General features: G+C 41.0%; 1 protein-coding gene across 26 annotated transcripts in view; it reads left to right on the top strand.

The window, feature by feature from the left end:
* The window catches only part of LOC133463999 (ankyrin-3-like), a 136,011-nt gene that overhangs the window by 32,808 nt on the left and 78,106 nt on the right, over positions 1-25,097 (top strand). For 15 of the 26 annotated variants that reach the window (XM_061745885.1, XM_061745892.1, XM_061745890.1 and 12 more), the window contains exon 1: positions 4,756-5,186. The exons of 3 other annotated variants lie outside the window; for them this stretch is intronic. In XM_061745885.1, the coding sequence (XP_061601869.1) occupies positions 5,064-5,186 (123 nt within the window). In that variant the 5' untranslated portion in view covers positions 4,756-5,063. Of the gene's footprint in view, positions 1-4,753; positions 5,187-25,097 lie in introns of those variants that run through there. 8 more of the 26 variants (XM_061745877.1, XM_061745883.1, XM_061745903.1 and 5 more) reach the window with 3 other exon arrangements.

Below are 25,097 nucleotides of genomic sequence, written 5' to 3' on the forward strand. Positions count from 1 at the left end.
CATCATCACAAAAGACGGTTGGATATAAAAAACATTTTTTCCGTGTTTCCCGCGTTGGGCCTTGGGACCAGTTCAATTCAATTCAATTCAGTTTATTTGGGAAGGGACAGTGTACATTCATATACATTTAGAATTAAAAATGCAAATGCACCCAATTTTAGCTACAGAGCTAGTTTCCATTGGCAGTCCCCCGGCTAAAAATATAAAAGAAAGACAAGTTAAACAACAAGTTAGAACAAAAGCGTGCAAAAAGTTTCTGTTCTTGTTATTTTGCTTCTATTTAAGATAGAAGGAACAGGAGAACAACCTGACACATCAATCTTAATACTTACACAATCTTACAGACATTTACATATATTACAATAGTGAATACATTACACACATAGTTTCACATTAAGGAGTTAAAAGTTTAGGCGGTAAAGTGCCAGAGTAAGTTAAAGTGCTGGTTATGATTAAAGTGCTGAGGGTTTAAAGTTAAAGTGCTATGCTACCAGGGGAGGTACTGAGAGCCGGGCCCGGGTGTGGGCTCCCTGTGCCACCCGGGGGGGCTGCTGGGCTGTGCCGGGCCTCTAGGGGGAGATGAGGGTGCTGAGAGAATGATAGTCCATGTCTTTGTCAGTGGGTGTATGTTGGTGTATCTGTTGTCCAGCCTGGGTTTGAGTCTCTTTGCTGTTGGGGTTTGTCTGGGTGGCTCCTTGTTTGGAGGTTCTCACTCTTGCTCCCCCCCCCGTGCTGCCCTTGCAGCTGGGCATGCCTTTTGGCTCTGGGCTTTCCACCTTGGGCATCAGGGCGGCTGCTGGGTTTCCACGGCCGTGGGGGACCCCGCCCGGGGCTTCCCTCGGTTGCCTGCTGGGAGGGGGCGGGGCCTGCTGGCGAGGGAGTTCCTTCTTTCCTTCTTCTGGTCCCCCGTGGGGGCTGCTGGTTGCCTAGGTCTGCTCATCTTTTCTTGTGTGCTTCTGGTCTCTGGGGTGGCGTGGTTATGCCTCCACTCTTGGTGCAGTTCAGGTAAAGCCTTGTTTTCACCTTGCACACATACATTTACACAGACACACACACCTGCTCACTCACTCACTCACTCACTTACATGCTCACCAAACACTTTTGAGGACAAATAACTGCAGTGGTCTTGAGTCAGTATTAGAGACCTGGGACGGTTGCTGTTTTTGTCTCTGCCTGTCCCCCCGTTCATATCCCCCTCACTTTCTTTATTCACCAAGAAATAAATAAATACTAATCTTAAGAAAGTCAAATAAATAAATTAAGAAAAAAAGCTTTGTACACTGATGAGAAAACTGTTTCTATGGGCTTCTTGCCTGTTGTTGCTGCTACCTCTGAGTTTAAGAAAACAAAAGTAATGGGAGACATTGTTATGCTGTGTGAGGTGATGCTGTTATTGGTCACGTCCCACACGTGGGAGTTGTTGCAGAGGGAGACAGTTCTCAGGACAAGGCAGGGAGCCAAACAAAGAGGTTTCAGTGAAGGTTCATGTACACATGAAGGTTTATAGAGTACCTGCCTTCAATATTTATGATTATAAAATGTATGCAAGTCCTGTTAACCACTAGATGTTTTTCTTTACTAAGCACAGAGATTCATGATCGATTCATTATGGTAATGATACTTATCATCACAAAGGATGGATGGATATAAAAAACATTTGTCTAATCAGACTTTAAAACTGTACAAGCAGCATAATGCCATTTTTATGGTAACAAGCAAACAATATACATATATCATTGCATTATGCTGCCATCTGTTTCTTTTTAAGCTGCATTCTCTTTATCCTGTTCAAGTGTGGGGGGATGCTGGAAGCATTCTTTGGATGAAAGGTGGGGTACTTTCACCCTGAACTGGTTACAAGCGACAAGGGAAACCATCATTCACACTCTTTCCTAAGAGCAGTAAGGAAATCCCAAGTTTATTCAATAAGAATTTCTCTGGACCCTGTCCAGAGTGTAGCCCTGACTTTCATCTGAATAGAGCTGGGACGGACTCCAGCAGATCCCCGTCACACTCAACAAGAATAAGCTAGAATAGACAATACTGTAGATGGATAGACAATCATAGCATGGATATCATCCGAATTACTTTAGTCTTACTGGACAGGCGACTAGATAGTAGACAAACAATAGATCCACGAGTCTTAAAAATATTGTCAAATGTCTTTAAAGTAACACAATATCAACGCAAGAACAGTTTTGTCAATACAGTTAGAATCACACAATTTAACAGTGTGATCTTTTAATTTGAATTTGATACAAACATTTTTGAAACCTGTCCATCACCTACATAATTAAGATATTAATTGAAAAAAAATATTGTTGTCATCAATAAAGTGTAATAAATAATGAATCAAATATGATATACAACTCCAACTAAATAGTTGGAGAATACTGATGATTATATAGAAATGTGGTTGTTTTTTATGCAAAGATCCAATTAACTATATATATATGTATATATATATATATATATATATATATATATATATATATATATATATATGTATATATGTATATTTCTGTCTTTTGTGTTTTACTCTGGCTGTATTCTTGCATATGGCTCAGTGCCTGGAAAACTCCACTGCTGGAGTTCACCGGCCACAAGCCAACCATTGTACTAGTCATTATTTTCCTGTGCTTGCAAAATGCTGGTGTCTGAAATATCGGACCTTGGCAGTCACTTTTACTATAACAAGAGTCTTCTTTTGGCTGTTGAAGTGTGAATGGAGTTTTATTTGAGATAAATGTTCAAAACACCTCACTGGCAGCTGATATAGGCTTGTGTTTATATGTAGTGAAGTAGGTGTCTATGTTTGTTCCTACTGTATTTTATATTGTTGCTCCGAAATGTTCCAATTGTGATTCATTGGGCTTAATTTATGTCTGCATATTCATAAGGGTTCCCCTCCTTTCAGAATGGTTATTTGTTTGTCATGCACACATGCCGTGTCTTTCCATGCATCCATATACACTTCCATACGAGCACCCACCCCCGCTCCCTCCCTTCTCAATCCCACTTCTTACCTCTCCATGCTCCTTATCCATCCATCCTGTCCTCCTAAAGCCACCCTATTGGTCCTCGCCTAGCAACCGCATGATAATTTGGCATAATGTGACACCCCCTGATGCATGATGGGGGCTGCAAGTCAACTTCAGCCCCCCTTTTATTGCTGGTGGCTGGTGCTTGTGGTTGAAAAGGAAGAAAAATGAAGTGGGGAGGATGAATAGATTTCAGACAGAGAAAAGGGAATTTCACGCTCATATTGTTACATGACTGGTGTCCACTGCCTAAACCTGTCATCTCTCCCAGGAGGGTTGTTCCCCTCTTTCTGTTGCAGCAGAGCCCAACCGTCCCTTTTTTGTATTCTCACGTTCTCTCCATATGGTTCCCGTTCAGTATAAATGCTCATGTGGAGCCATGAACAAATTCTGTACATCTAGCAGAAAGCAGACAGGCATGTAATGAGGGAGCCTCTCTGTATCGAGAGGACCCAGCCACACTTGTAGGTGTATCTGACATGCAGGGGGCAGGGGAAGGAACACAAAGATGGCTGCTGCGTGCTCCATCTGTCTCCACGCTGGTGTATCTGACGTGAGCACGGCCGTTGTGAAGGACATCCTGACTAAGACCCTTTTTTTTCATTCTCTGTTTCACCTCTCACATTCCTTCTATAAAAAAAAAACCAAATCTCTTGTTGTCCCTTTATTTCCTTCTCGTTTTTCCCTCTTCCTGCTTGTTCTCATCCTCCTCTATTTTTAACAAAGCGATTTTGGTGAAACAAAAGCTCCCCCGGTCCTGTTTGACCTCCTCATCATCTGTGATCCCAGATGGGTTGGCCACGCCGAAGTTAGAGAGCCACTGGAAGTCAGAAATCAGGGAAATGAGCATTAACCCATTAGTTATTAATTATTCATGAATTAGTCTCATTAAATCATTTATCAAGTGTTGACTGGTTTGTTCATTCGCTTAAATGGTTTTTGGTCTGGGATGTCATTCACTGAGTTATTAGGTCATCAGATTAACTCACAATTTAAGCACAGTTTCAGTGTTTGAACAATCAAATCTGCACTTCTTGCGTCTGCATGCATGTGGGTATGCATTGTGTGGTGCGTGCGTATATGTGTGTGAGTGCATGTGTGGGTGGACTAGTCAGCCTCTACATCATATTTCTTTGCCTTTATTTGTGTCCTTTGCCCACATTCATCCCGTTCATTCCTTGACTATCTCTGTCTGTCTGTCTGTGATTGTGTGATAATAGCAGACACACACCTGTTTCGTTGCTCCCCACCGCCGTTTCCTACCCTTTTGGTGTAAACGATGCCTTTGCTTCATTCATGCACAGATACACAGTTTACCTCCTTAACACTGCATCTCTCACACACACACTCACACACACATAAACACACATCTGAACCAAAAGACACAGTCTCGCACACATTCTCCGTAGTACAGCACCAGACAACACACAGCAGGGGTCAGTGTACATAAAAAGAGAAATGAAAAACAAAAGACGGAATGGACCAAACAGCGTTGTTACCACGGCAACGGCTCCCCTCGCACCCTCCCTGCCTCCACCTCCGTTCTTGGTCCCTCCCTCTCACTATCTCCTCCCTCCACCTCTGTGCTGGTGATGCTCGTGTGTCTTTTCTCTCCATCCGGTTTGTCCTCACCTCTCTGGGACGTGTTCCTCTCACACTGCCAGCAGATGAAACACGAGGAAGAGGAGGAGGAAGAGGAGATGAGGAGAAACTGCTGCCTCTTCTGTCCCATCGCTCCATCACTTTAGGAGAAACAAGAGAAAGAACAAGAGAGCGCACATCAGCGCAACAGCCACAAGAGAGAGGACACATAGGATATTCCATACACACTTGCATAAAAGAAACCTACTCTTCCCCATTCTCCTTTTCAAGGAGGGCATTTTTCTTCCCTTTCCCCCCCTTTCCTTTTCTACCCCGATTTTTTCCTCTGAGATCCTGGTTTTGTCAATTATAGCCCTTGAACTTCTCTAGGATTTCAGGCGAGGCACGCGTGTGTAGTGTGTGGTTTTTTCACTACCTATCATGGCTCACGCGGCCTCCCAATTGAAGAAGAATCGGGGGGAAGTGGATGTGAATGCATTAGAGGACGAGAAGGAGAAGCGGAGGAAGAGCAGGAGAGCAGCGTCCCGGGAACAAAAGAGAAAGGTAACGGACGAGTGGCTGGTTGGGCTCACTGGTGGCTTCATCTGCGCTGCTCCGCTGGCACCACTGGAGCGTTACTCTGTGTGAATGAGTGTTTGCTCAATATGTTGTCAGAGAATTTTCTTTCATGTGGAGGAATGGGCTCACGTGTGGAGCTGGTGACTTTTGCTGATACCGGGCACTCTGATTCAGATGGCGCTGTTTGCAACAGTAATCTTGTATGATAAATATTAATGAGCAGTGATGATCCTTTATGATGGCATTTGTGTTGATTGTGTTGCACTGGCTGCATCTTCACTGAAAGGCGAAAATGTGTTCACCTGTTTGTGCTTGGTGCATCCAGATGAGTTGAACTTCAGAATTTGTCATCCTGTCTCTGACTCTTTCACCCGTCACGCATTGTTTTTCTTAGTAAAACTGCACCATGCAAGGCTTTTTCAAAGACTCATTAACCTCATTCTGGGCTTAACACCCGATCAGAAGTTCCAAAGAGGGTGATGTCATGCTTGCATGTTTCTGAAAAGCAAGAAGATGTCAAGAACTTCTCTATAGTGCTTTGGTGACTTTTTGTAGGTTTGTGTGTGTGTGTGTGTGCTTGGATGCACAGAGAGACATTTATAATGCAAACACAACTGATTTATTGATGACAAAGCTTTTCATATGATGGAGGAGGAACTGAAATGCACGTGGATCTCCCTTCTGTCAGCTCTTCACTTCGAGGAGAACAGAGACAGAAACTCCTACATAATCAAAAAAACTTAATCACCTGGTGTGTTTCAAGATAAAAGCCTGACTTGGTTATTATTTTATAGAACATTCACTGGATTATTTCTGTTAATCATGGCAGATTTGACCACGACAGATCAATTCAGTAGCCGTGACATTTACTGTACTTCGTACCCATGGGTGCCTGGTTTTGAATTATGCTGTTGGCAACGTTATTTGACCTTAGTATAAACACGCAGAGCGCTATCACAAACAAAGCTTTCAGAAACCAAAGTAACGTTCATAAGGTCATGTGAGGTTCTGTACATGTTTTAAACTTTAATACTCATGCCTGTGCGTTTTTATTACGTGTCGCTTGTCAAAGATTCAGATGTGTGTTGGAGGTTTTTATTTTCGATAAAGGATTATGTTTAAGAAGAGACAAGACGGGTGTATTGATTGGATGTGCAATCAGCACCGTCCATGAGGATAATCAGCTTTTTCTTCTTGCGCCCTTCTCTCCGTCCTCACACTGACCTACTCTTCACTTCTCTTACTGCAACTCGTATTCCTCTCTGTTTAAACTTTTGTGTTTCTCGTCTTCCCTTTTTGTTTGTTTGTTTGTTTCACTATTACCTCATCCATTCATGCATTTCTTGTTTTAATGATTTTGTTCATTTTAATGATTCACAAAAAACTAACTTCCTTAGAAGGTTGATGTTGAGCTGCGCCATTGCAGAGCTGTAATTTTATTGTTGTAAATTGTGACAGCATGCACACCTGCTGTTATCCTGATGTCTGATGTAATTTGTCATAATGTGATTATTCACAATACTACTGTGGAGAAAAGCTCAAGAAAAGATCTGTTAATTCCATTCATCATTCAAATGCAAACCCTGTTCATTCGTCTGGTTGCTGTTGTAGCAAACAGATATAGTCTTCCTTGGTGCAAGTTGCATAGCAAACTGCTTTGAGTCACTCCCTTCACAACCCATACAAATGCTATATTTAGATAAGAGAGCAGGTACAAATCTTTCTGTGGAGAACACTCGTAAATGCAGAAATGCGTTAGTCACCAAGCAGGTTGATTATCACGTATGTCGTGAAATGGAGCTAAATATTCAAGCAGAATCAAAGTTGATTGAAGTTTTACACTTACTCTAATGGCTAAATGAACCATTGTTTGATACTCAAGGCAATATGAAAGATCCCTGTCTTTTCAACTCATTCACTTCTTCATAAATGAAGTGATTTTTGGCTTGCTTTAAAGATGCCACAATAAGCCAGTTAATAAGTTCATTTATTTAAATCTTATTTTCCCTTTTTACTAAAAAACGTTTTTAGTTTGTTAATATTCAAAACACATTTGACCTTCTGTCTGCTCTGCTTTCGCCCTGTCTCTTTAACACACCTTTCCCAACATGCCCAGTTGGTTGATGGGTCAGCTAATTAGTCCAAAACACTGTACTCTCATGATATTTACCAAACCAGCCACAAAGGAGTCATTATTCAAATGTATCGGATGGTGATGTCATTGAGCAAAAGAAGAAAGGTCAAGACTACAAGTGTGGTGTTTCAGACTGTGGAAGGGCGTAAACCACTCTGGTGTGGGCTTTAGGTGTGTCATTTTTATTCTTATTGGTTTGTTTCATCATTCAAATGTAATTACAACTTCTCTAAAATGCTACATACTGCCTTGCTCCTTGATAATGAACTACTGTATGTGTTGCACACCTCCCCTTAAAGCACAGTTTAAACCCTGAAATAAAAAGGCAGATGGTTGTATATCAAATGGGGATTGATTTTAAGGCACAAATGATCAAAAATAGAAAAAAACATCAACACAGTTCAAGTAAAGCCTGCTGCTTTTATCACAAACTGCATATTTTAGTCTGGGCCCATCGCAGTTCAGGGTGTCTGGGAAGAGAGAGAGCTGGTTACAGATGCCCAACAACATGATGCGGTGTCCGTCTGTGCATGTGTGTGTTCCTAGTGAAAGAAGCAAGACTGGGGATACGTTTCGCACCATTAGAACCCAGAGGATGGTTAAAAGAGAACCTGAGAGACTGAAGATGACAAGAGGAGCTTAGGTCTGCATAGCTGTCCGTGTGTGTTTGCCCAGAAGCTGGGATCAGTCTTTATGTGTTGTTTCTTAGAGTGAGTCGCTGAAATATGGCACCCACAGTGGTCGTTTTCATGGGAAACCCCCACTATGGGTGTTACATAAATTTTCCAAGCTGCTTTACTTCTGATGACATTATCTAGAGCCAGGAGCCCCTTGTGGATTCCCAAAAAGAGAGCTAAGGAAAGCATAGGTTTCCTCCCTCTGTGTCCCAGTTTCTCACACTGTTCCAGAACAAAGAATGTGTGTTGATACAGTTCTTATCATTTCCCTCACAAGGTTTATATGGGCCATGTGAAAGCTGTGTTTTTTTTAATTTAATTACATTTTTATACACAGGTATTTTACAGTTAATTTAATTTTGACACTGTCAGATCAACTTCTTCAAGTCCTACGTCACCAGGGGATGTTATGGTCCCTCGTCATCTCTTTTCATTTAGAGGGTTAAATCATGTGTGGTTATAAAGGTAAAACCATGGAGTAAATGCTGAAAAAGAGAGCAGTATAAATTGGATTTTAACCCCATGCTGCATTCAGAGCAGGTGTGTGGCAAAAGTGGGATTGGAAAAGAGTGGAGTCTTCCTTGGCCTCAGTGAAAAATAAACTCAAGAGGAAAATTATCATCGTACAATAAAAAGCCAGGAAGGGAAAAATCTGCCTACTATTTTCCTTCCTGTTTCACTTTGACTTAAGACTCACTTACACGAGAGGCTATTAAAAAGGCAGCACGCTTTGTTGCTTCCTTCCTCTTTACTCACACCTCCCCCCCTTCACCCCCTCCCCTTCCCCTCAGTCCTTGAAAGATGGAGGTTAATGAATTCGGTGTTCATGCGTGCCTCACTTAAATGCAATTGCATTGGGAACTCCTCCTAGTATTAGAAAAAAAAATCACAATCAAGATGGCTACCAGCTGGACAGCTTAGTATGTGTGATTTCAAGGAGACTGCTAAGCTTCGGTTTCTGAGAAGAATGACAACTCCTCTTGTGTATATTTTTATTTACTCCCTGGGACTGAGTTATCTGCATCTCAGGTGGATTTGTTTAATCAGCTTAACACATATTGTCAAATGTGTAGCATTGAACATTTTTAGCACACATTACAAGCATTAGATGAAAAGCTTCATCAATCTGTTAAAGCCCTTGTATTCAGTGATTCACTCCCTGATACATCCAGTGAGGTATAACGCCAGAGACCTTACAGAGTCACAGCTCTCTTCCATGACAACCATAACTATTCATATTAAAGGAACATTGCGGAGTAAGAGGAAAAGCATAGGTCTTTTACTGAAAGGAAGGGGCTGTAAGCTTTTATTAGGGACCAAAACAACATGAATCAAAGACATTTTGAGTTAGAAAGGAATATATGTTTGCACCTAAATGGCAATTAATTTGCTATTTCAAGTCTAGGGTCCCCACAGACAAGCTGAGGGAATTCTAACTTCTTTGTACAAAAGTGTACGAAAAGCACTTTTTGTACATGGGTTTTTTTTCACTGCTAGGTTATGGTAAATCTGTGCTAAAGTTTAATTGTAAATAGATGCAAAAAGGGAAGAAATAGTTCCTGGCCTCTATTTCCCATTAAAAAAACAAGTACTGATCCACTTCTATAGCGGCCCTGAACTGCTTAAATTCATCTTTTTTGGAGATTTGAAGATTTACTTTCGTTACTTTCTAATAATAGAGCTTGCTTTAACGCTGGAATGATTCTTAAACGTGTCAGTTCTATGACAGAAATATACAAATGAACAGACTAGTAAAGGTACGATGGACCATATGGAGATCTCAGTTTTTAGCCACTGTGTCTGTCCGATAACATGTCTGTTTGTTGTTAAAGGTGACGTGAATTAAATGGGTCTGACTAAGTAAAATTTCCATCACGAATTCTTACAGCATGGATCTTATTTAGACTTGATGCTGACTTGTTGATTTGGAAAAAACTAGTCCACTGGAACTGACACATAGTTGTAGGGCTACATCAACATTTTAGGAATTTGCTTATTTTAAAGCTTAAAGGTATATGCTGTCCTTTTTTCCGTGCGTCCAATTAACCCCATCTCTCAAAGCCCTTTCCAGCCTAGTTTACCATAATTGTTGGAAGTGGATTGCTACACCTACTAATTCAATAACATCAGTTAATTGCAACATTATACCATAGATTTTTGTTCTAAGTGGATTCACTTTTTTCTTCAAAGCACAGTTGCAGCCTGTAAATTGATTATAATTTCATTCATGAGGAAACAAACAATCCTCAATGCAATACACTCACATGCTGCATTTTCTTTCTTTGCAAATAAATACGATCTCCTATTATTCATTCCAACTTCAGAACATTGACCTTTGATTTACATCTATTTTAAGATCTTTATGAGTATTTACTGTACCAAAAAAAACGGGGCGGTCGATGTCTAAATCTTTGTCAGAGCTTATCATTTTCAGAGCAAAGACTGCCGCCAAGAATTTGTTCCCATACAGCAGAGTGCTCCTCAGAATGACCAGCCAGAGTCAGAGGTTTAGGAACCACAGATATCCTGCAAGTCAGTCAAACCCATATCAGGTCTGATATCTGGAGATAACATTGGATCTCTCTCTGGTCTGAGGAGAAATCAGGATTCTTAAAGCTCAACTGTGTTGCATTATTCATTCCCACTTATAAACTTTAACACAAGCTGATGAGCCCGCTTTAATCCCCACTCTTGTATTTCACATGGCCAGAAACGTGTAGGATCTGACAGTGTGCAACAGAGCATCCTCTCTCCAGCGTAAGCTGCTATTGTTCTACATTAGCTTTGGTCTCTAAACGGAAATGAGAGCATGAAATAAGGATTGCTCTAATTATTGATCCACCACTTTGAGGGTCCTCACTGCTTGGGGAGGTTGGTGGCTTTGTGGTGTGTGAGAGTGGTAATGAAATGTCTTATGCAGCCTTCACAACTGGAAACCAGTGTGTTGAGCATTTGTTTGTCCTACCACTAGAGAATAAATATCATGTTGTCTACTTGTATTTCCTCATCTCCACGCAGTCTTTTCCTTTTTCTCACAATCACACGAGCGTTGGATTGTGTCTGCCTGCACTGAATAATCACAGAGGAAAAATTGCTGAGAGGGAGAGATCGAGGCTGGAAAGTAGAGAAAGAGATAAGGTCAAATAGATGATGTGACAGAGTGTTTGATAGAAATGAGAGAGTTCAAGATAAGAAGAAAGGATGAAAAACAGGAAGGCTGGGGGAGAGCATGATCAAAAGCCTGAATGTCATTTGAAGGTGAATGGCATGTCTTTTTTTTCATTGCTCTTCCATACCACTAGGGCTTCCCACTGACTTCCCATCATTTTATTCCTTATTTCTTCATTTAAACAGGGCTACCTCACCTTTGATGCTTAAGCGTGAGATAGAAAAATGTTTTTAGTGCAGTTCACCCTGAGATTAGTCATGTGGAGTGATGCTGCTTAATGATACCGAGCTGAATGATATGTTCTGTACAGGGCTGGAGCTGGGACGGGAGGATAGCCGGGTTGTGAGAGAGAAGCTGAAGGGCAGCGGGTGTGGAGGCGGTGCAGAGAGAGGAGAGGAGATATGGTGGCACCCTGAAAACCAAGAAAAATAGAAAAGAGAGACAAGATTAGATAACTTGGCAGTCCAGCAATTGATCTTTGCAAAGCACCAGAGAATGATGCCTTCTATTCACAAAGCAGTCAAACAACAGGCACATGACAGTGAGTGATTAGCTCTTCTAAAGACATAGTGTTACCTAAAGATTTTTACTTTTTTCCTGTCATTTGATGCACAGGATTATCATGAGCTCAATTACAACTCAGTGTGTCAGTAAATGTGTGCGACAGAGTGAGATGGCACCCCCACTCTTACAAGCCATTAGCCCCCTACAAAGCCAGGCCTCTTCCATCAGGCTCTTAAGAGTGCCAAATGGCGTGTGACTTGCATGTGTGCATTTGTACATTTATGCATGTATAGCAGGTGCTCCTTGTACACTCACAGATAAAGCTTATCCTATTGATATAATGCTCTTCTGCTTTCACTCTCTCACACTCACACACACACACACACACACACCCTCCTCTGTTGACCCTTGGGACTCACGCCTGTACGGCTTGATAATTACTTTCATTTGTTCAACCCAACCTCCACCACTGCCATGTCTTCCCATCCTCAGATTAACCACCTGCCACTCCATCTTGATGTGCAGTGCTAACTAGAATCACGTGGCCATCTATTCTTGTCATCTCCTTTGACTTTTTTGGTTTTGAATTTTTTTAACAAGTCAATTCTATACATGCAATCAAATCTGTCCCACACGCTTGTGTAGCCCCGTGTTCTGCTCCCGGCCAAGGACAAAAGCATGTGGTCGTGGCCTTGTGGCACCCCCGCCACGCGTACAGGAGCTCAGAGGCTCAGAGCCGGGGAAATGGCCTATGTTAGGACAGATCGATGGTAATCACACCGCTTCACAGTTGGCGCTCTCAAATGGGGGAAGGGAGAGGAAAGGATGGTGAGGGGAGAGTGAGCGAAAGAGGGTTATGTAGCAACATGGGAGTGGGGTGCCTGCAGGGCCCCCTTGGGAATGAAAAAACATAATGCCACAGTTCATGATTAGAGGAAAAAAAATATATTCACCCCATCCAGATCTTATCCATGAATATGGTTCCAACTCCCACCGTGGACTCATGCTTTTGTCTGAACATGTTTCAACCCAGCTGTGATGAGAAGCAGTTTTTGCATTTGCACGTACACAATTCATCCACCCCTCTGTATCCTGTAAGTAAAGCTGGTCTGGTCCTTTTGAAATATGTGTTAAACCATCTGTAGAACAGTATAGCTTCATGTAATGCCCCCGTGATAGAGTAAACCTCAACATCAGATCTTAACAGTACTTTGTCACAACATGTGGACTGAGGTTTTCTGAGCTTTTGGCCCCGCGGGAACAACGCCATTGAACCTTAAGGGAGGTAATGTAGTGTGAAAAGCTTGCAGTGTGACTTCAGTGTGGAAATTCAGAATTTTTACCTTGTGTTTGAGGCTTTGAGTTCACTGTGTCATGAGGTGGGAGGTAAAATGTGGAATGAAATTATTGTTTTTGTCATCTTCTGGTCATGGTTGGTCACGTGCTTCTTGAAAGAGAGAAATGCGCAAAAATGCTGGAATCCAGCTGGCTGGTGGAGAAAGGTTGATTTTAGCTCCAAGGTGTGGTTGGTATTCTTTTACTCAGCTGGTTATGTGTCAGATCACTGGAAAAGTAGACTTTCAGAGCAGCACACACAAACGCACACAAACCAACAACAAGGTTGGCTGAATTTCTGGTGTTTTTATTAACAGTTGTGTGCACAGCCAGAATGGAGGCAAAGCATTGTGTGTTGTTTGTTACTGAATTATTCACATAGAGCTTTGCCAAACATATTTGCTCTCTATTATCAGTAAATACTTGCAGCATATTGTGGAATGGATGTGTGTTTTATCAGTGTAGATTTAGCACCTGGTTTGCCATAGACTAACTTAATGGTGGTGTTAGAAAGGACAGAGAAGACTGCAGTTTTCTGACTTTTAACTGATAAAATATCTTTTTCTTTTTTTTCTTACACTCATGCCTGCCACGCGTACACACTACTTGTCTTTGGAGCGCTACTAGGACACATTGTTTTAGAGTAACACACATTTAATAAAACACATTTTATTTATGTCTGGCTTGGGCATTGCATATGATACTGTTGCACTCCCAGAAGCATCTTGGGTAATTTTTCATCATTAACTATTATTTGTATTGAATAAAGCCCCTTTAAACATTTTTTATAGGCAATCCTGGGCAAAATTTCATCTCAAGGACTAATGCAGTTTCCCCAACTTCAAGTCCAATCTTCTTTCCACAGATCAATTGTTAACACTAAAGACTAAATAACTTTTAGTGAAAAACAAACCCATAAACAAGAGATTAAAGGTTGAGTAGCTAGGTGAATCTCTTCGGAGTTCTTACTTGAATGAAAACTCAATAAATGTGGGTTTATTGTGGACTATTATTCAAACCTAACAAGCAGTGTTTTGAAACCTATATGAAGTTGTTTTTCACTGTGTTCTTTTATTTTACAGATAGGTTATTGATTAATTAATCAAGAAAATAATCTATAAATGCCTAATTAATGTAGAAAATCGTCTAAAATTAAAATCAGAAGACTGTGGCCCCTAAAAAGCTGCTAATGATTAAGACAGAGCAGCAGTTAATATCGTTATGCTGATGAGTATGGCACAATGTAATTTGTATAATCAGTTTTTTTCTCACTTAGTTCATAACAAACACGTGAATCAGCTTTTCAAAACACAACTAAATTACAGCACTTGTCTCATTCCCCATGGGATGGATGATGTTTATCTCAGATTGGATTATAAGCACATTATAGTATCTTTTGCTTCTTCCTCTCACTTTGGCACTTCTCTGCTGCTGGTGCTTTTTTCTCCTCTATTTGACTTCAGTCACTTTCACAAACACATAAAATGTTGAAAATAGAAAAGCCCTCAAGGAACTTTGAGCCAGTTCCCTTGTTGATGCATTTCTGTGCTCCATATCCCACATCAGTACTTCTGGTTACTTCACTGGTTGTTACTTTGAAAGCTACGGTCACAGGCATCCCATCATCTGTGTGTGATGAACTTTATCACCGAATGCTCATGAGATAAGAAGAGATACGAAGAAAGATCGAAGTGAGTAATATTACTAAGAGCTGCAACATTGTTAACTGAGTTGCTTCACTGTGTGTGAACGCTGAGATACTGATTTTGAAAGCAACCTGAATGTAAACTTTTAAGATTGTTATCATTCTGGTGTTATTTTGCTGTAACACAGGCTGCAGACTCTAATGTCGATATTTGGACGAGAGGGATTAGCACCAGGTTACTAGCAGCGGTGGGCAGCTAGCTTTGGTAGTCACGCTTTCCACCTAAATAACTCAAATAATGAATGAGATGTTAACTATCTCTCTTTCTCAAGAGACATACTTACCCTGTTTTACTTGTGGTTGACTTGATTAACTTGTCTCTTTTAACTGGTTATCTTCCCTCTGCTTCTAAACATGTATTTTTCCAACTATTGCTAAAGAAATGTAGCTTTTCTACCAAAGCATCACATCTTTGACAAATTTCAATCAGGTTTTCATGAACTTGAACTGAAACTGCTATTCTTAGGGTTTTGAATTATGTTTAATGGCAACTGATACTGATAATTGTACTGTGCGGGTTCTTCTTTGACCTGAGCTCAGGTTTTGACATGATTGATTACAGTATGTTCTTAGGCTGCACAAGATGGTGGGTGTCTCTGGGTCTGCCCTGGATTGGTTTACTTCCCACCTTACTGACAGAAACTTTTCTGTTTTTATCAGACACCTGGTTTCAGCTAAAGCTTCCCTTTCCTCTGGTGTTCCTCAGGGATCTGTTCTTGGACCCATTTTGTTTATGTGTTGCCTCTTGGTCATTTAATTACAAAGTTTAGCAAAATTTCCTTTCATATTTATGCTGATGATATCCAGCTTCTTTGCTATTTCCATCCAAATGACCCCTTTAGTCTCACTGAGTTCAAAGATTGATTAACTATCATTAAGTCCTGGTTAACTGCCAAATGTCTACAATTAAACTCAAGTAAAACTGAGACTATTATTTTGCTTCTGGTGGTTACATCTCAGTGATAAAACAGAGGCTTGGGTCTGTTGGAGCATTTGTAAAATCTAGTTTGCATAACTTGGACAGTTCTGGACAGTTCTCTGTCCTTAGGTACTCATGTTCAGAAGCTGACTCACTCAGCAAAACTAAGACATACTGTTTCTAAAGCAGAAATGGAAATTATTATTCAAGCTTTTGTTTCTTCATGGTTGGATTATTGTAATTCTCTTTTTACCTGTCTGAATATAGGATCCTTGAATCGCCTGCAGTCTGTTCAAAACGCAATTGCACGCCTTTTATCCAAGTCCAAGAAGAGAGTCCATATTACCGTACTCTGTTTTAAGCATCCAGTCAATTTTAGGATCAGTTTTTAAATGTTTAAACATTCAAAACTCTAAATGGTATGGCGTCCCAGTATGAGCTCTTGTGCCCGTACTCTTGTGGTTGTTCTCTGAGGTCATCTGGGCAGATACTGGTGCTGGTGCATTCTTCTCATTTCAAAACACACAGTGATTGGGCTTTTGGGGATGGTGGCACTGAGGCCCCGTTTACACGGAGCAAAAATGGTGGCGTTTTCATGCGTTTTGGCCGTTCGTTTACACGAAAACGAAGCTCAAAGTCACCAAAAACGATCATTTCTCATTGCTTTACACCAACGCAGAGCCTACGGCGTAGGTTACGCCGTCGATTTAACGCGGAACCATATTATTCAGGCTTCACACGTGTCATTTGTTGACGTTTTTTTCCAGGATTTTGATTGGCTAGCATGACTTTACGCTTCTCGTTACACTGCCCCCTGCAGGTTTGGATGCTCATAGCACCCTTAACAGCGTATGTATGCAGGTTCGTGTAAACAAGGATATTTTTCAAAACGTACAGGCGGAAATATCTGTTTTTGTAAATACCCGGCTATGTGTAAACGTGGCCTGCGACTCTGGAACTCTTTACCACCTTCTCTCCATCTAAAAGTTTTAAAAAAAACAGCGGATATCATTTTTTACAGGCTTTCAAGTGGTGTGGGTTTTTTTTTTTTTTAATCTTTTGCTATCATGTTTTTATTGTAAAACACTTTGGCACTGGTATACATGTGACTTACTTACTTACTTACTTAAAATTCTGTTGTGTATTATTGTACAGTGAATTATTGACTGATTTTTCAATAGCAGCCAAAGGCAGCTTCACTTTTCAGACCTTGGCTACAAACCATCCATTTATCCTCCACATCCTATTCAGGGTCAGGAGGTTTGAACCTCTCCATTTAGATCAGGTCGCCAGTCCATCACAGGGTTGCAAAGAGACAAACGAGACAATTTCTCATGCACACTCACAATCACTCCTAACCACAGTTTGGAGTCCATCCGGTAAACGTGGTAGCTCGGTTTTGATTTGTACTCTGGTGCAAAATGAAGGCCCAGTAATTCAAAAATTGATAAATGATTTTTTCCAGTTTCCCATTTATGAGAACTTGATTTTTGTTTTGTGATGAACTGCATCCATTTAATATTTTTTTTTTGAAGTGCCACAGCAGTTCCTGATAAATATTGAACTGAAACTGTGCTCACTGTCATAGAGGTTTTAGGGTTTAGAAGTGGGATTTTCTGATTAAAAGTTGATTGCTTGCACAAAATAAGACATCAGAACATGTTTACAGGCTTTGTTTACAGTTAAAGGCCACTTTCACAATTGTATAATTATTTACATCCAGAACTATCCCTCAACTCATCAAAAACGAGAAGAAGCCGACACTGGAACTTATCACTGCTAGCAGTTATGTATTTCAGAATTCAATCACAGTATTAAAGCGTAAACACTAAATATTCCTCCTTGTTTATGTGACGTTCTACCTTATCGCTTGCTTTGCTTTCTGTCAGACTGAAGGCTTGATCTGATACACCGAGACACAGCAATTTGAGTCAGGTTGTTGTTAGTGTTGCTGCTGACAAGGTTGCTGTCACCCAGCGCTTTTACGTGTATATGTGTGTGTGTGTGTGTGTGTTGCTGACTGGGATGTTGTCAGCTGCGTGTCAGCCATCTCGACACCCACGATGCACTTTTTAACTTTTCTGGGACCTTCCCTCTGGACAGCCTGGTGGCCGCTCCAACCAGGGACACTCACTCACAATCACAAGTCGCTGAAATGGCCAATTAGATGAAATGTTGGATCTGCTAAGCAGAAATGGCAGTTTGCCACTAAAAAAGAAAACAAACAAACTGTGCTTGGCGTTGCCACGGAGTCAGCATGACATCTGCGTTGTTTAAATCTTTAACATCACAATTTATAAACTGAATGCTTCAATGATTTAAAATGATTTAATCATCCTAATAAATACAATTGCTTAGATTGTTCTGTGACGTTTAGATGCATAAAAAGGCTGCAAAGACGCTCTCATATCACATTATGATGTGCTGGACGCAGAGCCGACTGGGAGATTTGCGAGGCCCTGTGCGAAATGGCTGGGGGGGCCCCCAGCTACGCTCACGCGCGTGAAATTTTTGGGTTTTTCGGGTCGGATCGGGTGTCTATATGCGCAATTTTAACTCTCCAATTAGCAAAATACTGGATACCTTCCCCTGCCTCATCATCATCTCTTGCTTCGACGCGGGGCCCCACGGCTGCTTGAGACCCGGTCGGATCGGTGATTTTTGTAACAAATTTATCAAACGAGCTTTCAGAGAGGCATTAAACTCTTCCATTTTCTTTAGTTTTTTTTCTTTTTTCCTCCCCTGATGGAAATTTCCTGATTCTGTCTCGTTCTCTCGACATTGTGTGACAGTTTGTTCCAACTCCACCCGTCTGGATCAGAGCAGCTTGTGTCTGCGCTTGGTCTGATCAGTTGTATTGAACAATAGACACGCGTATCATAGCACATATATTTATTGATATGCACAGACTAATACACATTTAGGTCTGTAATGGAACGTGACTGTTGATATTTATATTATATTTATATTTGATATTTATTAAAATATATATATTTATTTTTTTTAAACGGCCCATAGCGCGAGGCCCCTTGGGGCGCGAGGCCCCGTGCGGTCGCACGGTTCGCACATCCCTTGCAGCGGCCCTGGCTGGAAGAATTGGGATTCAGCACTTTAGCTCAATTTCACCATGATGGGATAATGTTATGACTTAGATGCAGCACAAATGGTGGTTTGGTGATAGGTGGGGAGTAGAATATGGTAGTATTGCACTGATTTTGTGTTAGCAAATGCAGTCCCCATGTGCGTTCAGTAGATGCTGTGCTGAATCTTTACAGCCTCTTGTAGTAGGTGTTTTTCCTGTGTGAGATGCTAATTGCTGCTTACTTGATTGGTGTTTTCAGAGGAAGCAGTTTAAGGTGAGTGGAAACCTTGCAGTCCCCTAAATGAAAACACATCCAATACACCCCTTTAACCTGGTGAGGATAGACTCAATTTCTCTGCCTGTGCGATTCAATTGTATATCTCTTTTTCTTGTAACAAGGGACATCTGTAGCAATTTCAAGACAAAGTTATCGGCTAATAGGAAAAGTGTCACAGACTTGTGATCTACTAAAATCTAAATATGAGTAAAGAAAACTGTGTTTTTATCAAGTTTAAACACTTATTTATTCATTGTTAGATATTCTGTGAATGTTGGCAGTAAATCCCTGCTGATCCAAATGATAAATACAATAAAACGGAAAAATTTAAACGAGAGACAGGAGCTTATTCAGGTGATGAAAAAGATGAGTTAAAAAAACGTGTAGCGGATAAGAATCTAACTCACACGAGCTGATGAAGACGAGACGCTGCAGAGAAGAGAGGACTATGTGTGGGGGTGTCTGTGTGTTTGTGGGAGAGTGTGTGTTGCTCTTTGGCTGCTATAGCCAAGTTAACTGACTGTCCCCATCAGTCAAGGTTGTGTCTTATTATAGGTCATTAGTCTCTCTGCTCAGCTGCGACCTTGGCGCTTCTTGCTGGTGCACATATATATGTCCCATAGTAGGCAAAATCAAGGTGTGTGTGTGTGAACCTGGAACGCTTTGTACACTGCAGTGTATTGCTCTGCACAAAATGTGTGTTAAGGACCGTTTATAGTTCATGTGTGCATGTGACAGCACACGTTTCTGCAGCCTTGATGAGACCTCAGCTCATGGATGGATGGATGGATGGATGGATGGATGGATGGATGGATGGATGGATGGATGGATGGATGGATGGATGGATGGATGGATGGATGGATGGAGGTCAGAGGGGGTCAGCTAGCAGTTTCTTGTGGGGGAGGGGCGTGAGGAAAGGATGTCAGTCACAGATTTAGTGCTACAACAGGACTAATGCTGGTTAAGTAAAACTGCTGCCTCTCACAATATTTTTCTTTTTGCTGTGCAGGACACTCAGTTTTGCTCTGACTTGTCAGATGTTTTCTAGTTGTTTTTCTAACCCACTCTGTCAGCTACACAATGATATGCAAACCATGTTGCATGACAAAGGCTTTATCCAGACATTAAACTTTGCATTGAATTGAATAATTTCACACTGAGCACAAGCACAGACATGCAAAAAAAAGATCCTTAAAGGAGCATGGCAAAAGTCATATAGACTCAAAACGTGATAATAAATGTGACACATGAAGTCGAAACCTCTAATAAGTGTGAATAAGTCACATAAAAATAAAACTTTGTCTTCATTTTTATTTTTTTAATATATTAAATTGACTGTGGGAAGCCAAGATTATCGTTGACACTCGAGGTGTGATTGGAATATTCAGATACTGTATACATAGTAATCACAAGGATAGATGGCAAACCTTCAATGGATACTTTTGTTCTTTTGCCATTACATATTATTTTATTTTTCATTAGATTTTAATCTGTATCACAACAAATTGCTGGGGTTTGATAGTTATTGAGCCTTACTAATAAATATATCTTTATTATTGGTGAACACTGGTTTGTCAATGTTCTATCACATCTGTTTAAATGCTGTTCAATGTGAGGTGATATGATACTTTTTCTTTCTTTATCTGTATTTCTTTAACAGAACCTTTCTGGGAGAATAGGCATGCAGTGATTTAGGAACACTGTCATTGCACAGCTAGAGCAGCACTGCATCCAGTATTTGCAGCACATTCTGCACAGCAGTTTATTTATTGCTGCTAAATGGACAGAGGTGAACAGTTAAGCTGTTTCTTTCCAGAAAGTTTCAAAAGGTTAGTTAGATACTTTGTTTGGAAGTTGATAAGCAATGACCCGTACTATTTCACCTTTGAAAAGATCTAGATTAGTGCAGAAAATGGGATTGTGATGTCAGCCGAGGTGAAATACTTCAGACATTGTGGGAGTTTCTATTGCCAAATTTAAAAACCTGGGCTGGTGAATGCTTTCTGTGACTGAGTTCATCGAATGACAAACGAGCACCATCTAAAACATTTGCCTTATGAAGCACCTGATTCCCGTGTGGTTCATGAGTTCATCTGAAGGGAGAACTGATCTTGCCAGACTCTGAGCCATTTGTTGCTACCAAATTAGTTCAGTGTGATAAAGGGTGATAAAGGGTGAACTTTAAGTGTGATATAGTGTACTATCAAGCTGTTCAGCAAAATTCTCATCCTTGTATGATCTTAGTTTGCAGTTGCGTGGGCTCACAGAAGTAAAAACGACATCTAGGTTACCGTATTGCTCTACACCGCTGTGTCAGTTTCACGTTGCAGTGTCCTGCAGACAGAAAATAGCCAACCAAAATCCTCTCAAAAAGGAGAGGTGGTAAGATACGGTCTGGATCATCCTGTACCTGTATCCCTGTATCGATTTCTGTGCCCCGTGTCCTGAGCTGAACACATCTCAGTTGGGATAGAGACGCTATTCATTATCATAGCTTGTGTCAGACAACAGGCAAAGCTGTAAATGTTCCTTCTTTTCTTTTCAAAAGTCCCATAATGTGACTTTTCAGGGTCATTCCAGCTCAGCTGTAGTTATTGTTTGCATGCACTGACATCTGGTGGTGTTATTAATCTAAATGAGTTTCTATAAGCAGACAGATTGAATGACAATTTTACTGCTCTCCTCCCTTAAATATATTGAGCTCTTTCTTCCGGCTCTGCTTGAATCAGTTGACCTATTAACCTCTCCCGGCCTGTGGGGTCGCCCTCATGCTTCAGTCAAGGCATGTTTATTGGCTGAGCTTGTGCTGCTTTAAATGTATTGTCCAAATTAATCTATATAAAATCAAGGGCCAGATGCATAAATGAAACGTAGACAAAAACACCATATTTATGCCATTTCCTACAGAGAAGCAAGTGTGTATAAAAGAAAAATCAGCGGTGAGAACATGTGCTCTTCCATGTGTAGGCACGGTCCAATCAAAGCCTTGCATGGCCATGTAGAAATTAATAAATACATAGACCACTGAGTTTTACCTACTAGAAATTTGTGCAAGTGTTTTTTTTATTCCTGATATGTTACTTTTTGTTGGGTTTTATGATATTCTTTTATTTAATTGTAAGTGTCATCAATAATTGCAGCCGTAAGCGATGGTCATGGGCAATTACAGCTACTGCTGGTGAACATTTAAGAGGTGAACTTGTATTTGGAGATCTTTTTGATATTCTGGCACCAGATGATAGTTGCACCTCTTCAGGATAATGAAGGCTGTTAAAGAAAACAGTCAGCCACGCTCCATCTGTACATCTCTGTCTCCTCTCCAGATTGTCTCCATAAGGTTGTATGAAGTATGTATGTATATATTCACTACAGCTGCAGATAAAGCTCCTGTCTGTATCCTTTAGCGTCCTGTTTGTAACCTAGTTTTACAGCAGGCTCCTTTGTTCTGATCTTACAGAGAAGATAACCTCCATTCACCAGTTAATATTGTTTTCATACGTCCAGAACAGAGACCACAAATGGTGAAGATTTTTAAAATGTTAAACCGTAAAACTACACAACATATTATTTTGGACACTAAACTGTTAAAACATTTTGTCAGAATTGTTGTCTAAGACATTAAGCCTTTGTGGTAGTTTCTCTTTTGGGAAATTGACCATTTCACACCATCGAGACACAAGTGAATTTTCCTGCTCTCAATGCTCACATTTCATGTCTTGTTGCCACATTTGCTGAGGGCTGCTGTTATGAATTTGGGCCTACCCATTCAACAGCCTATTACTTTACGTTGCCCAGGGGGCAGCTGGCTCCTTCTGGTCCTAATGGCCGTCTGTTTGCCCAGCAGAAACGTGAGGATCCGAATGTCCATTACTCCAGCGTGTGGGACAGTAATGTGGTGTAAGGTCTGTATTTATAAGTGTACAGAGCTTTAAAGAGTATAAATGAAAGATCAGCAGTTGCATTGGCAAACAAGCAGGATGATGGATAAATCCAGCATAAATCCCCATTTGTGCTCATGCTTCAGACTCCTTAAACTTAATTTCTTTAATGTCTGGACAGAGCATTTGATCCTTTTTGGCCTCATGTCAAAAGGTGATCATGGAACATTAAAAATATTGTCCCCTAATTTTAACTTGCCATCCTCCCTTGTGTGTATGTTTAGTTGCTTGTACGCATATTGTGGCTGCATCCGCCTGTGTGTGAGAGTGTGTGTGTGTGTGCTTTGTGGACACTGGGGGGGGCTCAGAGGGGACAGATGGCTCATGGTCTGCTCTCGTCTGGTGCGCTCCGCCTGCCAAAGATCAGGCGAAAACAGTCTCAGCATTCTCCACTTCATTCAAATTTGCTTGACGGGATGAGATAAGCGACTTTTTATCTTGCCTGCTTTGAAGTTAACATTATGTGCAAAATGTTATGGTAGAACCGACTCTGTCTCGCTGAGAGAAAAACATTTCGTAGGTCTGCTGTTGGGGCTTGTTGCAGGGAAATATTCAATCTGAAGTCTACAAAATGCTTTTTGGCTGGCAGAGAGGTACGCGATTATACGCTGTCTCTCAGTCTGCCAGACTTAATAATTTATCTTTTGGCTCCCTGCATCTGCTCTGTTTGGTTTTCAGTTTTAATGGCATAAGCTTGATCAGGTAATAATCAATCTTTCATGCCATTTTATTATTAGTTATGAACCTAAAACTGCTTAGTATCAAATCTGAGGTTGGATGCAAACTTGAAGAGAAAAGGGAAAGTTTGCGAATATACACGAGGAATTTTAGATTTAGTTAGTTTTAGTTAGATTTATCCTTTCCCTAAAGTCTGGAACTCCAGAACGTCTTCTTTCAGGATCCTGATTTTTTCAAACTAATATACTATAAATACTCTGATGTGAATGTTTGTAAAACCTTTCAATGTGAATTTAGAGAAAATAACTGCCAGTCGCTTCTCCAGCACAACTATACTCTTTCAAACCTGCTGCTATAGATTGCATTATTTGACATACATTTGCAGATTGTAATATACTGGTATAATGTGTAAGTAAATCACAGTTTGCAAACTGTATTTAATCTGTTATCATCTTTAAACTGGAATCATGGACACGATGAATGATGCACTCAATAAAATATATGAATGACTTTCTCATGGTGACGTTTCAAGTTTAAATCTTCGTTTTAGGAAAAAGGAACATGTGCATATGCTGACCTTACCGGCAGTCATATGCATTATCAATTGAATAGCTCATTGGAGAAAATACAGAACAATAACATAATGGAAATGTTTTTAAATTCAGTGGTTAAAAAAAATACAACCCACACATACACATGTACAAAAAGAGCTTGAAATCTGTACAAGATTCAGCAGAACAACTGGTAAATGAGAAGCTACGTCCGTCACAACAATATACTGCAAAGAGCTAGGTTACAACAATTTGAACTTCACATGAATATTACCTCAGGTGCGAAGCGTCATATAAATACATTATAGCAAGAAGAGAGAATTATTTCTAATTGCTGGAGATAGGTGTCCACTGATATGGGGGTATTAATTTGCATCGCTGCATGTCCTCTCTGTAAGAAATTATTTTGAACATGTTTTGGAGAGCTTCTCTCGGATCCCGGGGGAGGCGGGGGACATCGAGTCCGAGTGGACCATGTTCTCTGCCTCCATTGTCAACGCGGCGGCTCGAAGCTGTGGACGCAAGGTCTCCGGTGCCTGTCGTGGCGGCAATCCTAGAACCCGGTGGTGGACACCGGAAGTACAGGATGCCGTCAGACTGAAGAAGGAGTCCTACCGGGCTATGTTGGCCGGTGGGACTCCTGACACAGTAGATAGGTACCGGCAGGCCAAGCGGGCCGCGGCTCGGGCAGTCTTGGAGGCAAAAACTCGGGTCTGGGAGGAGTTCGGGGAGGCCATGGAGGAGGACTTTCGGTCGGCCTCGAGGAAATTCTGGAGGACCGTTCGGCGCCTCAGAAGGGGGAAGCAGTACTCTGCCGGCACCATTTATGGTGCTGGTGGGGAGCTGTTGACCTCGACTGGGGACATTGTCGGACGGTGGAAGGAATACTTTGAGGATCTCCTTAACCCGACTGACATGCCTTCCACT

The sequence above is a fragment of the Cololabis saira genome, chromosome 17 (genome assembly GCF_033807715.1).
Source record: "Cololabis saira isolate AMF1-May2022 chromosome 17, fColSai1.1, whole genome shotgun sequence".
NCBI lineage: Eukaryota > Metazoa > Chordata > Actinopteri > Beloniformes > Belonidae > Cololabis > Cololabis saira.